This window comes from Microtus ochrogaster, chromosome 15, assembly GCF_000317375.1.
Source record: "Microtus ochrogaster isolate Prairie Vole_2 chromosome 15, MicOch1.0, whole genome shotgun sequence".
NCBI lineage: Eukaryota > Metazoa > Chordata > Mammalia > Rodentia > Cricetidae > Microtus > Microtus ochrogaster.
Window position 1 is genome coordinate 30,702,336 of NC_022017.1, and position 15,670 is coordinate 30,718,005.

Genomic DNA, 15,670 nt, shown 5'->3' on the forward strand with positions numbered 1-15,670 from the left:
TGGGATTAAAGGTGTGCGCCACCATCGCCCGGCGAGATGCTTTTTTTTTCATAGAGCCTCCATAACTGCCCTTTTAAATATCCCTTACCCAGATATAAGGGAATGTTTCTTTCTTGTTCCATCATGTAGTTGGGTGTTCTGCTTCTGATGCCTTTCCTGTGTTCTTAAGTTGGATTACAGGATACATTGTTTACAGTTCTAGTTGGCAGTATAAACCTGGGAGAGCTGGTCTTAAAATGAGGCAGACTAAAGTTTCATGCAGAGGCCCATTTTATTCAGAGCATCAAACAGTTTATATTCTGAAGGTTAAGCAGAATCACACAAATAAGGTGTTCAGTCCCGAGGATAAGCCACATGTGACAAAAACATGTTTTTACATAGAGGTACATAATACCAACAGCTGACTGTGATTTGAAGAAATGAAGGTTATAAAACTTGTCTTATTTTCTTAGAGTTTTCTCACAAGCACCCAGAATTTTCACATAGCTCTATTCTTGTACTGTGTTCCATCACTTTATTATACATTTATCTATTTTCTTTTTTCCATTTCAAAAAACATATCTTTATATATATTCATTGTCTTAACTCCACCTTTTGAGGATAAAATACAGCAAAAGGAAGCCTGGGTCTTAATTGGGTAGAAGACCTAAGCTTAGACATGGCTCTGCCTGTCTGAGGTGATAGGAAATGAGACTCATGAATTTCTGTTACCAAATCAGGTGGTCTGCCTTTTCCTTTTACAGCTGCTGATGAGTAGATTTCCAGACTTGTTACTCACCTGGCACACACCACAGAATTGGTGAACTCCCTCCTTGTCATCTGCCACACCCCCTTTTTTGCTTTCTGTACTGTCAGAGTTTGGATCTAGTAACTTGGACATGTTAGGGAAATGCTATATTCCTGAGCTACATTTTCAGCCATCATTTTGTTTTTAAAAATGAATCTATCTTAGAGCCGGGCAATGGTGGCACACTCCTTTAATTCCCAGCACTTTGGAGGCAGGCAGGTCTCTGTGAGTTTGAAGCCATCCAGTCTACAGTGGAGAAAGTAAAGGCTAGTTATTCTAAGGCCAAAAGACAGTAAATATTCTCAGTTCTCACTTCTTTGTGGAAGTCTTCAGGGTGAGGCCCACACATTAGAAAAGGCAGCCTTCAATGTTAACTCACTGGTGGAAGAGGTGTGGAGTCACACACCTGACATCCTAGCACTTAGGAAACAGGGCAGGAGGATTGTGAAATCAAGGCAGCCTATTTACATAACAAAATGAAACTTTGTCTGTCTGTCTGTCTCTCTTTCTCTCTCTCTTTAAGCAACCAAAAATTTAAACTTATTCAAAACAACCTCACAAAAACATTCAGAAAAATATTGTCTCACTTCTAATTCCCTCATGATCTATTCAAAAGGGAACATAAAATTCACCCTTACCAAGTGCTGTCTAAAGCTCTGCTTACATCCTGCCACCTTAAAAATAATCTTGTGCCTTCTGGTGGACTCAGAAAGCAAGTGGCTCCTCACTGTGAGTCTAGGTTCCCAGGGAAAGTAAGGACAAAAGGTGCTAGTCGAAGGTTAGCATGTCAGTGTCATAAAGTTGTAAGGCACAAGGTAAATTAGCTAAGTGTTTGAAAATAGTGAACAGAGGATCTCCCTCTAGACAGAGTTTTCCCATCCGGGCAGCCTCTTCTCAACCACAAGAAAGTCTTACTTTTAATTTTAAATGCTTGATTGATAGCTTATTACTAACTAACTCTTACAACATATATTAACCCATTTCTATTAATCTATGTATTGCCACATGGCTCGTTGCTATACCTGTTCTCCAACATATCTTGCTCCCTCTGTGTCTCCTGGCAACTCCTCTGACTCTCCCCTTCTTCCCATCATTCTCAGTTTGATTCTTCCCTCCTAACTTTAGCCTGTTCAGTTACTGGCTAGTCAGTTTCTTCATTAAACCAATCACAGTGACAAATCTTCACAGTGTACAAAAGGATTATTCCACAGCATTTCCCCCCTTTTGTCTAGTTAAGAAGGAAGGTTTTAACTTTAACATAGTAAGATTATATACAACAAAAGCAGTTATCAACTAAGAATTACAGTTACAATATCCAGTCTATTTTTATTTATCAAAATTAGAGAAAATATTATCTTATTTTGTTGCATCTTAAGTTTTATACTTAATTTGCTGTCTATTATTACTTAGGAAAACTGTAAGTTTAACTATTTAGTCTTTAACTCCATCAAAGACACCAGAAGGATGAAATGTTACCTAATGATAAGGGACATCAGGCTGCCTAGACAGTCACCCAAAGTTCCTCTGCTACATCAGGGCATCCAGCTCTGGCCTATTGGCCTAGCATAGCTCACAGTCTTTCCTGTAAAGCAGGGAATTTTGAAGAACTGTCTTTCCTTGGGTTTTTGAGATGGGCTTCTTTGTGTAGCTTTGTAGCCTGTCCTGGAGCTCACTCTGTAGATCAGGCTGGGCTAGAACTCACAAGGATCCACCTGCCTCTGCCTCCTGAGTATTGGGATTAAAGGTGTGTACCATCAACACCCGGCATGTCCTTCTTTATCTTTGCAAAGTTCTTATCTTGCATCTTGCTGGGCCAGTTTGAACAGTAACTGTCAGCAATTGAGGCAAGGATAGTTTCTTTACCCATATAGCTAGCTTTTACCATAAAGGAAACAAACTCCATACAGAGTGTCTTTGATGCCCATCATCTTCTCTGAAGTAGATTGGTGCTTCGAGAAGCAGGCATATCTCACTGTCATGAAAAGTCTTCGATTATTAAACATATTAAATGCTGTATTCAGTAATTCTTTGAAGTGTTTGAAGACCATCTATCTAAATATATCCGTGTGTAACCTTGAAAACATATCTAACTTGACTATATTTTTTACTATTATAGATGACTAGTAATCTGTATTTCTTAATTATTATATTTTTAAATGAGCTGCATAAACACAATACCTTAAACAAGAGTAGAAATGTACATATAGTATAACAAAATTAACTTTAAATTTGCATTAATAAGCCAAAATCCTAACCGTTATATAATATTTAAGATTAATAGTTCTAAATGTGGTACATTTACACAATGGAATACTACACAGCAGAAAAAAATGACAGCTTGAATTTTGTGGGAAAATGGATGGAGCTAGAAAACATTATTTTGAGTGAGATAACCCAGACACAGAAAGATAATTATCATATGTGCTCACTCATAGGTGGTTTTTAAACATAAAGCAAAGAAAGCCAGCCTACCAACCACAATCCTAGAGAACTTAGACAACAATGAGGACACTAAGAGAGACTTACATAGACCTAATCTACATGGGAAGTAGAAAGTATAAAAAGACAAGATCTCCTGAGTAAATTGGGAGCATGGGGACCTTAAGGGAGGGTTCAAGGGGGGAGGGGAGCAGAGAGAAATGTAGAGCTCAATAAATATCAATAAAAAAATTGAAAAAATAATTAATAGTTCTTTTTTGGATTAAAGTAGATTCAGTAGTCTACCCTTTTATCCTATCATTTCTATATCCCCCTTTTCTTTTGAGAAAAAGATCCTAGAACCTAACTTCCCTTGTTTAACTTTTTTCCTGATCATTACCAATAGCAACTTGTAACCAACCTCCCTTACATAATAAGCATCTATAACACATCTTTTGGGAATGTGGGTATCATTTTCTAGGCTATTTTCTCTTATTTGGGGGCACTGGCATCTTAGCAGATTCCTGAGAAAATCAGAATAATGGTTAAGTCTTGGCTAGAATAGTTTGTGAGGCTGTACCATCTCAGGCAGAAGCCTTCAAGCTTATATGGATGCATAACTCCAAGAACACTGCAACAGAGGCATTTTCAGATGCTGGATCACCTGGCTCATCCATCCATTTCCATTGGTGCTTGGTCCCCTTGTTCTTAAAATACATAAAACTTATGTGGTGTGCAAAAGTCAGTTAAAGAGGATTTTTCTGTTTTATGTTTGACCAGGTAAAATATGTGTTATGTGTCTTGTAGTTCTTGTAGGTTTTTTTGTTTCTTAAGTGTCTGTACTCAAGATTTCAGGGAGTCTTCCGCAATCAGACCTGATTTTCTTTTTTTAAAAAAAAAATATTTATTTATTTATTTATTTATTTATTTATTAGAATACATATATTCTGTTTGTGTGTATGCTAGCAGACCAGAAGAGGGCACCAGGCCCCATTACAGATGGTTGTGAGCCACCATGTGGTTGCTGGGAATTGAACTCAGGACCTTTGGAAGAGCAGGCAATGCCCTTAACCTCTGAGCCATCTCTCCAGCCCCCGGATCTGATTTTCTTTAACCCAGAATGAATCCACAGCTTCTCCTTTCCTGTGGAAATAAAAGCATAATCTTTCTTCCAAAGCAGCATATCTTTTGACTTTCATTTTGAAGTCAAAACATTTTTTAAATATATAGGTTGATTTAATCTAGCACTTTTCATAATCCAGTGTGTTTTAACAGTTATCGTTCATTTGTTAGCATTCAGAAAATTCAATGACAACACAGTGATATACAGAATCCAAACTCTGTATTTCCCATCTTTATGACTTCATTCATTCATTCAGTATACAATGTTCTGTCTGTCTGTATGCCTGAAGGCCAGAAGAGGGCACCAGATCTCATTACAGATGGTTGTGAGCCACCATGTGGTTGCTGGGAACTGAACTCAGGACCTTTGGAAGAGCAGCCAGTGCTCTTAACCTCTGATCCATCTCTCCAGCCCAACTTTATTCCTTTTTAAAGAACTTTATTATTTTTAAACATTTTTATATGATTGTCTGTATCTACTCTTTCTCCCAAGTTTATGTATATTTTTAAACACTCTATAATCTGTTTAGAGTTTTTCTTTCTTTTTTTCATCTGAATCTCTCTTTATTTAGTATCTGTAATATTTTTTCTGACCACGTGAGCCTTTAAAATGTTAAGTGGTGTCTCTGCTTTGGCAGCTGACTCTGCCGCGCTTGATTCCCTGACAGCCCAGCTTCATGGCAGAGGTACCAGCACAAGAGCCACATTTACTGCCCCAATTCTGGGGAGCTTTTGGGTCTGTGCTGCCACTGAGTAGTATTCCACCTGCTGCTTATAAATCCGATTTAAATGTTTGATAGCAAAACCTCTTTAAAGAACCACCTAGCACTGAGTCAGAACGCAGTCTCTTAAAGGAGCTGTGCCTCTGATGCCACTAGCAAACAGCCTACTCAAGAAAAAGCAGTTACCAAGAAGCCGAGTTTGATTCTGGTGTGTGTGTGTGTGTGTGTGTGTGTGTGTGTGTGTGTGTGTGTTTGTGTGTTTAGAATCCTTTTTTAGGCTTTGTCAGGTCTTATGTGGAAATTCCAGTCCCACATTGAAACATCATTTGTAGGATTTCTGTTCAACCAGCAGCTTCCAAATAAATACACTGAGGCTTATATTACCAACGTCTGACTGATAGCTCAGGCTTATTCCTAACAACTCCTACAACTTAAATTATCCCATTTCTGTTAATCTATATTTTGTCACATGGTTTACGGCTTTACCTGTCCTTCAGCATGTCCCATCACTGAAAAGGCATGAAGCTCTTTTTTTCCTCAACTCTCTTTTTTTTTTTTTTTTTTTTTTTTTTTTGAGGGTTTCTCTGTGGCTTTGGAGCCTGTCCTGGAACTAGCTCTGTAGACCAGGCTGGTCTCGAACTCACAGAGATCCGCCTGCCTCTGCCTCCCGAGTGCTGGGATTAAAGGCGTGCGCCACCACCGCCCGGCTTCCTCAACTCTCTTAAATCCAGTTCTTGCTGCTTGTAACTGATACTTTTGGTGACTATGAGTTGCCCTGAATCACTTTTTAAGTAGCTGTCCTTCTACCAGCATGGGCTTGGCACCTACTATGCCTTCTAGCAGCTGTTGACTCATGTTCAGCACACAGGACCTGGGTCCGAGTAGTCCATTCTCAAGAAGAAAATAGCAGTAGTCCAATGGGAAACCTACAGAGATCACAGAAATACTCAGAGCTGACCAAGGAAACCAAACACAGGCCACATAGAGGAGATCAGATAGCACAGTTCTCTTCACACCTAGCCATTTTTAGGAAGCAAGAGGCTGTAGACGGATTCAAAGAAGGATTCACAGCAGCACTATATCATGGCCTTTATCCTGAGGTGTGCCTCTGCCTGGGTTATTAGTCTACATTTCATAGGATGATGACAGGAGTTAGGCAGTAGAGACAGTGAGACCGACGTGACTTGGCATTTGTAAAGTCCTGTTTATTCCACTTTTATTTCCTCTTCTTTTTTTTGCTTTGCTTAATGACAGAAAGTGAGGCCTATTACATATATTAAGTTAAATAAATGGTTTTATCAAATACAATATCTGCCCATGCTCATCCATACCGTGTCCTTGGTTCGCTAAAAACAACAGACCATTTCTTCCCTTCTTTTTTCTCTTAAGCTCTTTCCTTTGAACTCATTGAAGACAAACTTTGGATTCTAGAGCTACACATTTTCTTGGATTTTCTCCTGTTCTGTAGGTCATGCCTTCCTAGTCTCCTTTACCATTATTTCTTCTTTCTCTGACTTTCCCATTGCTGTAGAGGTGCAAAGCACAGTCCTGACCTGCTGTCTCTTCTAGCAATGTATAGTCTCAAGGACTTGGACTGTCCCTAAAGCCTTTTGTGTCTCAACAACATCCCAGCTTACCACTTTTAGAAACCATTAACTTCTGATTTTTCCTTCCACATTATTAGTTTCTCTGGTCAAAACCTGAATTCACTCTTTCCTGTCACTACAAGGGCCACTTTTGCCCAACTTTGAGGGAAAAAATCCAAATGCCCAGTCCTCTTCCCACCTCCACTGCTGCCCACTGTCCATTCCACCAATAGCCTTTCACATCACTCTCCATGCCTCACCTCACCTTCTGTATCATCTCTCAGCAGCAGATGGAGCCAGAGTGCCCCTTCCAAACCCAAATGATGAGACCCACAGGTTCAGTTATGCACAGTGGCTCCTGCTTACACTCTGGGCACTGGAGAGGCTGCTGCAAGAGTGCTGCTCATCTGAGGCTCACTCTCCTATCCCACCCCTCCGTCTAGGTCCCTGTCTGTGTTTCTACACTTACACACACTCTGCTGCTGAAGCCTTTGCTACACTGCCCCCATCCCCAATTCCCTTGAACTGCATGTTCACCATTCCTTTAGTAACATGTAACTTCCCCTCGGTATGACTAGCTCCATCTTCTCAGGATCTTTGTCTTCCTTTCAGCTGTTTAGTGAGTGTTCCTTGTACAGCTGCCACCACTTTGTCCCCCACGTTTTGCCTGATCTATTCCTTTCTGCTAAAATGCATTTCTAACACATTGTGAAATGACTGACTTTATCTTTGGTGTTTCACACTGGAATGCCAGCTGACTCAGAGCAGGGACCCTTGCATCTGTTTTTCACTGGTACATACATAAGTGACTTACCTGTGGCATTTCACATGCATGTCCATTTTACTGTGGAATTTTTTTCAGTTAAAAATACAGAATATTTTTTAACTCACTCATTTTATAGTTCCAGTTCTTTCTCATCATAAATCCACAGTTACAAAGCAAACAGGTGTGTGTGTGTGTGTGTGTGTGTGTGTGTGTGTGTGTGTGTTGACTAATACAGAGAACTTTTTGCATGTATGTATGATTCTATAATTTCCCTGACACAGGAGAATCCAGCTTTGGCTGTTGCAATCAAAACATGTAAAAACTGTACTTCGGACAGCGTGAGAGAGAAGTTCCTTCAAGAAGCCTGTAAGTTCTTTGAAACTTTTGTGCAACTCCTTCTGACTTTTTTCCTGAATCCAGCTGTCTTTGCAAGAAAGTTGCTTTCACTTTATAAGTCATCATTACTCACCTTGCTGATTAATGTCCAGGTTTGTCAAGTTTCCACAGGCAGACATGTTTACATGTAGAGGAAGGTGGTACATGCTTTTTATTTGCTTCCTGTAGCATGTAGCATCTTGGAGTTGGTACTTGCGCATAAATCACTCTAGCCCAGATCTTGCCAGGCACCATGAGTATAGAGGTTACCAAGACAACACAGTTCTGTCCTGATAGAGCCCATAAGCTATAGATGAGTCAGGATCATGACTAGCTTCCTGCCCTACAGAGTCAGACCGAAACCCCAGAGATGCTTCCTATGACAGCCTCCTGAGTGACTTTATAAAAAATTGATTCTCCCTACCACCCTCAGCCCTCTGGCCTAGGTGTATTACATCCCAGTTGTAAGGCTGTCTCAGATGAGCTATGCATTATGGGCCTTCTCTCCCATAATGCACAGAATGAGGAGGTGGTGAGAAGTAGGATCTTATCTAGCATGTCCATATCAAGCACACTGATGTTCATTCTCTTCTCTTGGGGTTTCTGCATCTTATCCTTTAAGTCCCTGCCTCCTGCCCGCTACTGTCACCCATAGGACGACATTCTGCTCCTCAGAGTTCATGATTAAATATACATACAATGATCACATGTGCTTATTATCTGTCTCTCCCTCTAGACTTTAAACTCTGTGGGGGAAAGGGCCATATACTCATCACTCTGCACAGGGACCATTGTAGGACTTGGCCTGGGGAAGGCAATCAGCGCAGGACAGAACTTCAGTGATGGTCAGTACACAAACATTGGATGGATCTCTTCCACTTTACATTTCATGCCACCTGGCCATCTAGTCAGTCACCATAGAGTAATTCACACTGTAATATCATCTGTTAACTATCTTTAGACATATTCTTCAATCCCTGATTTGAGAATAAAAAGGGACCTGGCCAATGGCTTTTATCTCATGTACCTAAGCCACAGAATGACAGACCATCTAGTCTTCAAACCTAGCTTCCTGCCTGCCTTACCTTGGAGAGGGTTTTATGCATTGTCTCTTTTTATATATATATATAAGCAGGTGATGTGCTGTGATTTTGGAGAACACCACTGCAGAACTCAGTTGTATATTTCTATAGACATAGCCAGGTTAGATTAAGACTTTCTGTTGACAAGGTTGCTCACTACTTCCTTGGGGACTGTGACAGGTGCAGTGTAGATGACTCTCCCAGGCTATAACAGGCTATAAGTAAGATGGGCGAGATGGCCTAGAATTGAAGAATATGTCTAGGCCATCTCAACAACTTCGGTTGTGAGCCAGATAGTAAAGATTTCAACGTTGATGACAATGTAGCTTCCATCTCAACTCTTCAGTGCTGCAGAAACACAGATACATAAAGGATTGCACAGAAAGGCAAGGTTGCAAAGTTGACAAGCAGGTGGCAGCCCTTAGTTCTTCATCTACTGCAAGATAGATAAATGACAGGCTAAACTTAACCTGGGAATTCTAGTGTAGTGTGACAGTTTCCGTATGACTTCAAGACCCTCCTCACCTCCTCATTCTGTGCTCTTTATTATCTGCACTAATTATTTCAAATGAAATAAAAATCATGGGCTGGAGAGATGGCTCAGAGGTTAAGAGCATTGCCTGTTCTTCCAAAGGTCCCGAGTTCAATTCCCAGCAACCACATGGTGGCTCACAACCATCTGTAATGGGGTTTGGTGCCCTCTTCTGGCCTGCAGGCATACACACAGACAGAATATTGTATACATAATAAATAAATATTTAAAAAAATCATGAAAACTATGTGTGATGATTATGTAAAACCAGAGGTTACAGCAGATACCCTGGGTTCCTGGAGATTATCACAAGATAAAAGAGTGATTAAGCAGTTACCTGAATTTAACAATACAGAATTTAATGATATATTTTGGGTTTCTATTCTCCAAAGAAACAAGCAGGAGCTGGAGAGATGACTTAGCAGTTAAGTTCATGTTCTTATAAAGGGCTTTAGTTTCCAACACCGACCTCAGGTGGTTTACAATTACCTGTAAATCCAGCTCCAGAGAATCTGACTTTCTCTTCTGGCCTTAATGGGTAGCTGCATTCATGTGTGCATGCTCACTCAGAGATGGATAATTTTGATGTTACAGTATTTCCTTGCTTGACATCCTTTTGTTTTATTTTTTGTTTTGTTTTGTTTTGTTTTTTTTAGCAGTCTAAAGTCTTACGTTTCTATGGCCACTGAACTGGTTGCCTTTAACTACTTGGACTTTTAGGTTCTGTAACTCTTAAGGTTAGCTTTTGTTAGGATGCTAGATAGCTGTAAAAATTTTGAATGGTTATGTGCCATACATAGGTATATGTGTATGCAGTACATTCTGGGTCTCCTTGGACTCAGTCAGGTGGTCAAGCCCAATGACTTCTGTAGACATCACTTGGCATGGGTCCCTCCTGACAAAAGAACTGGGCCACAGTAGAACATGAAAGCCAGATACCATCTAGTGTTTCTCTTTCACACAGTTCCTCACTGCTATGTGGGAATGATTCTCTTTAGGGACCTGAGATCATCCATTTATATATACTCTAGCAAACAAGACCACAGTGGTAGGTGCTAGAGCTATTTTTGTTCAAGATTTAGAAGTCCCTGTTGTTGCCTTTTGGGTATAACTCTTGAACTCCCCTTTTCACCTTATTTTCTCCCCAGAATGGGTTTTATCTTGTGGCCTGATAGTGCCATGTGCCTTTTTTTCTGCCAACTTTCATTCACATACAACCAAGATTGACCTGTGACATTGAGCACAAAGTTTTTAACGATTCAGCCTTGTGTGTAAATTGAGGTAATGTAAAGAACCTGAAGCCTGGCATGGTGGTGCACGCCTTTAATCCCAGCACTTGGGAGGCAGAGGCAGGCGGATCTCTGTGAGTTCGAGACCAGCCTGGTCTACAAGAGCTAGTTCCAGGACAGGCTCCAAAACCACAGAGAAACCCTGTCTCGAAAAACAAAACAAAACAAAAAGAACCTGAAAAGGCTTCAGGAGATTAACTGAAGACCACTTTCCCCCAGTAACAATGCGTCAGTTCGACCATCCTCACATCGTGAAGCTGATTGGAGTCATTACAGAGAACCCCGTCTGGATAATCATGGAGTTGTGCACGCTTGGAGAGGTACCAAGATCCCAGACTGTCTAGCCATGGTGGCAACAGCCTTGTACCTGCTGTGTGTATCCCTCACCTGCATAACACAAATACACAGGTTACATTGTTGAGGATTATGTGTGCTTTTTATTCAGAAGCTGTGGTATAAATGTCTTCTTCATTGAACTGGGCCTGGTGGAACACATCTGTAGTCACCTCTTCTTGTGAGTTTGAAGAGGGTTGGTTCCTTTACCCTAGAAATTTGAAGCCTTCTGGACAATATAGGCCCCATCTTTAGCATAAAATGAGATAAACTCTTAACCATTGCATTCCCAGACAGTTCCCTCCTCAGCAGTTTCTTTCCCACCTAGGTGTGTTATTGAAACAGATGACAGCAGATAAACAGGTAGTTTTTCTAAAGAACTAGCTTCATGACTTGAGGGTGAAAGAAACAGTGCTAAATCTAATCAGCTTCTTAATCCTTTTGAGAATTCACTTCAAGTCTTTCAGACTAACCTATTACTCAGTTTCTTTGACACCTGTGAGTAACAAACAATGAGTAACAGAGAATCATTGGCCCTGTTTGATATTCTCCAAAAGCTTGGAAACTAATCAGTCATCACCTCCACCTAGAAAAAGGTATGATAGAAGCTTGCTAGAAAAGCAGATCTTCAGATGCTGAGCTCCACTCAAGTTACTGAGTCTGACTCTGTTTTGTTGTTTTGTTTTGTTTTTTAATTAATTTGTTGGTTGGTTTGGTTTTGTTTTCCGGGACAGGGTTTCTTTGTGGAGCCCTGGCTGTCCTGGAACTTGTTTTGTAGACCAGGCTGGCCTCGAACTCACAGTGATCTGTCTGCCTCTGCCTCCTAAACGCTGGGATTAAAGGCATATGCCACTGCCACCTTCCTGAGTCAAACTCTTTCTCTTTCTCAATCTCTCTCTCTCTTCCTTTCTCTCCCCTCTTTCCCTTCCTCTTTCAAGATGGATTTATTTATTATGTATATTATGTTCTGCCTATATACCTAAAGAGGACACTAGATCTCATTATAGATGGTTGTGAGCTGCCATGTGGTTGCTGGGAATTGAATTCAAGGCCTCTGGAAGAGCAGCCAGTGTTTTTAACCTCTGAACCATCCGTCCAGCCCCTGAGTCATACTCTTAACTGAGCGGGGAGGTAACTAGCATTCATTTTACAGCATCCTCTTCCATTCTCTCTGCCCTTTCAAATCAAATGGAGGGTAATGGATGGGTTTAGTTAGTTTTTCTTTTTTTTTTTCCCTTTCCCTCACTTTTGCTTTTGAGGAGTTTGCTCAATGCTGGTGCTAAATGCTTCCCTTTTATTTACTATTTTTTTTTTTAGAATTTTGGGTGTTGATAAAATTTTGTATTAGTGTCTAGCTGAATGAATGCTATAAGTGATAAGATTGGTAAGCCCAATGGGAGAAAAATCCAGTGTGTCTCCATTGTAGGTGTCAAAACCATGGGCAAGGAAAGAAAATGTACTCCTCCTCCTCCTGTCTTACCCTAAAACACTCCCTGAAGCTCAGCAAGATGCAGTGGGGTAGATGGATGTTCTGTGATTGCAATAGTGACTGGTCTCTGCCTATTACTGTTTAGCAATACTTTATAGCTCACTTTTTTTTTCCCTTCGGGCCCATCTTTTACATGTTTTAGAAATTTGTCTGTAGTCATAAAGATTCTAAATTTTAAAGGGATTTCAAATGAAAAATATTGTTTTATCTTTATCAAAGAAGAACTAAAATATAATACAATTTAAAATCCATTTAGAAAGGTGGGCATGTTGTTACATGCCTTTACTCTGACTCGGGTGGCAGAGGCAGGAGGATCTCTGTGAGTTTAAGGCCAGCCAGGTTTACACATAGAATTCCAGGCTGCCAGGATTACATAGCATCTTTCCCATCTAGGTGTGTTAATGAGACTGTGTTTCATTAAAAAAAAAAATCATTTGGGGACCTTCATAGTGTTGTGTCTATCTTTTGTGCTCTTAATATCTATTCTGTATTTCTAATTACTTCTCTTTTGTCTTGACCATTGTTTCAAAAGCTGAGGTCATTTTTGCAAGTAAGGAAATACAGCTTGGATCTGGCATCTTTGATCCTATATGCCTATCAGCTTAGTACGGCACTTGCGTATCTGGAGAGTAAAAGATTTGTTCACAGGTAAGGCATTCATGAAGCTGCTGCACTGCCTACTGATTGGGGTGAGCAGTTCTAGAGTGTTTTCACTTTTCTTATCCCTGACAGAAACAGCTTCAGGAAGGAAGGATTTATTTTGGTTCAAGCGGATCCTGGCCATTGTTGTGTGGAATGAATCGCAGTAGAAGCCACTCTGTATGTTGTGTCAGGAACTAACCTAGAACCATCTGACCAAGGTCCTCCGCAGTGATCTGCCAGTTAGTTCCACAAACTCCCAAAGCCGTGCCACCATCAGCTGGGAACCAGGTGTTCAAACATATCTGCCAGGGGGCCATTTCAGTAACAAGCAGTTAACAGTGAGAAACAAAGAAGGAACTTACTTTGCACTCTGTAAAAGATGCTTGTGTATCATTTGAACCTAGTGTTCAGTCATTAGAAAGTCATGGTATTGCTGGTTGATGGCAGTGCACACCTTTAATCCTAGGGCTTAGGAGGCAAAAGCAGGCAAATCTCTATGAATTTGAGGCCAGCCTGGTCTACACAGCTAGTTCTAGGTCAGCCAGGGCTACACAAAGGCTACACAAGATTATCTCAAAAAAAAAAATAAAATAAAAATAAAACGGAAAAAAAAGAAAAAAAAAGTCATGATGTTGAGCCAGCTATGGTGTGGCACAACTTTAATCTGAATAACTTGGGAGGCAGAAGCAGGCAGATCTCTGTGAGTTCCAGGCCAGCCTGATCTACAGAATGAAACTGTATTGGGGTTGAGTGAAGGAGTCACGCTTTATTATCTCCTTTCAGAGGAACAGAAAAAAAGATTTTCATAGACCAGTCATGGTGGTGCATACCATTAATTCTAGCACCTGAGAGGCTGATACATGGATTTGAAGCCAGGCTGGGCTGCAGTGAGAATGTCTCAGTGTACCCCTGCGAGTGCTCACTGTTTCTCCTTTCATGTATGATGCTTTCAAGATATATGTTCATTCTCCAAACATAATCCACAGCCTGAACTTACAGAACAGTAAAAATGTGGAAGTAGCCCCAAAGCAGACCTGAGACTGCAGAATATTTACATGTTGTGAGGCACTTGTCATTCTTCAGAATGTTACTTAGAATTTGCAGCTTTGGGTTGGAATACAAGTGAAAGTTTCTATAATGTGTTCCGTAAGGATCACAGTAGAGTTACTGTTTTGATGTCCAGTATTATAGCAGACTGCATCATAAAAGTTGTACAGAACAAGTGCTTACGGGGAATTCTGTTTACGAACATCTCCTGTTATGCTGACTGTGTATCCACTGCTTGTCAGTATAATGTCATTACTGTGTGAGTTTATCAAGGCGATAAGTGTTTTCAGTGTTTGAGAAAGTATTTTGCCATTATTCGTAAGGATCATCAACTCATTCTTGTAAATATCCTCTAGAGGAATACATATGAAATGAAACGATCTTTGTATCTCTTCATCTTGTGTATAAGCTGTCCTTCAAAATACCTGCCTGTATATCTGTATGTAATAATCATAAGTTGATGAGATTTTTGTTATTGTTGTGCTTACTGTCCCCAATTTTCCTTTATCAGGGACATTGCTGCTCGGAATGTTCTAGTATCCTCAAATGATTGTGTAAAATTAGGAGACTTTGGATTATCCCGATATATGGAAGATAGTACTTACTATAAAGGTGAGAATCTAGGGCAACAGCTGGGAAATAGGCTATGAATCTGTATTATTTGAGTTTTGTTAAGGGGAGTGTTGGTTTTTTTGACAGGGTCTCATTATTGTAACCTGGACTGGTCTCAAACTCCTTGCCCTTCAGTCTACCAAATGGTAGAATAGGTATACACAAACACATCAAGATTTTAATGCACTGTGTGCCACAATGTGTTTTCCTGAAGTCCAAGGCCATTTTAGTAGAGGAAGGATGGCCTTGTCAGACAGTGGTGCTTGGACAATCTTAACCCAGACCTCACTTCAAAATAACTCAGAACAGCCTATGGCTTAGTTATAAGGCATGTAACTATAAAATTTAGAAGAAATAACACAGTAACCCTTTAAGATCTGGAATTAAGCAGAGGTTTGTACACATGCTACCAATGATTTTGAAGTCGTTTGGGGGCATATACAAGGCAGGAAAACCTTTGTGCTTTCCTGGGCTATACATTTCCATCCAAAGTCATTCTGAGCCAGAGGAGTTGGTTAGGAGGTAGAGCATAGCTCTGGCTTCTGTTAGTAGCGGAACCCCAGTCAGTGGGTTTAAGCCCTGTTTATAAAGAATAGAACCCTTGAGCATGATACATTTTAGAATTTAAGGTTTAGTCTCTATGTAATGTGTTTATGTATTTTCTGGGAGCAAGTTCGGTATCTGGGCCAGCTTAGAACATAACTTGCCGGCAGGAGTGGAATATATGTTCTTACATGGGTCATTTGTAGAGCAAGGGTCCCAACTACAGGTGCATGTGCTCCAATATAATATGAAGCCCTGTAGCCGGGCGGTGGTGGCGCACGCCTTTAATCCCAGCACTCGGGAGGCAGAGGTAGGCGGATCTCTG

At 40.5% G+C, this 15,670-nt stretch overlaps 1 protein-coding gene across 10 annotated transcripts in view; it reads left to right on the forward strand.

Annotated features, from left to right (window-relative positions):
* Nucleotides 1–15,670, forward strand: part of Ptk2 (protein tyrosine kinase 2) — a 190,499-nt gene that overhangs the window by 117,030 nt on the left and 57,799 nt on the right. For all 10 annotated transcript variants that reach the window (XM_026782712.1, XM_026782708.1, XM_026782709.1 and 7 more), the window contains 4 exons: nt 7,683–7,767; nt 10,899–10,999; nt 13,034–13,149; nt 14,702–14,802. In XM_026782712.1, the coding sequence (XP_026638513.1) occupies nt 7,683–7,767; nt 10,899–10,999; nt 13,034–13,149; nt 14,702–14,802 (403 nt within the window). The remainder of the gene's footprint in view (nt 1–7,682; nt 7,768–10,898; nt 11,000–13,033; nt 13,150–14,701; nt 14,803–15,670) is intronic.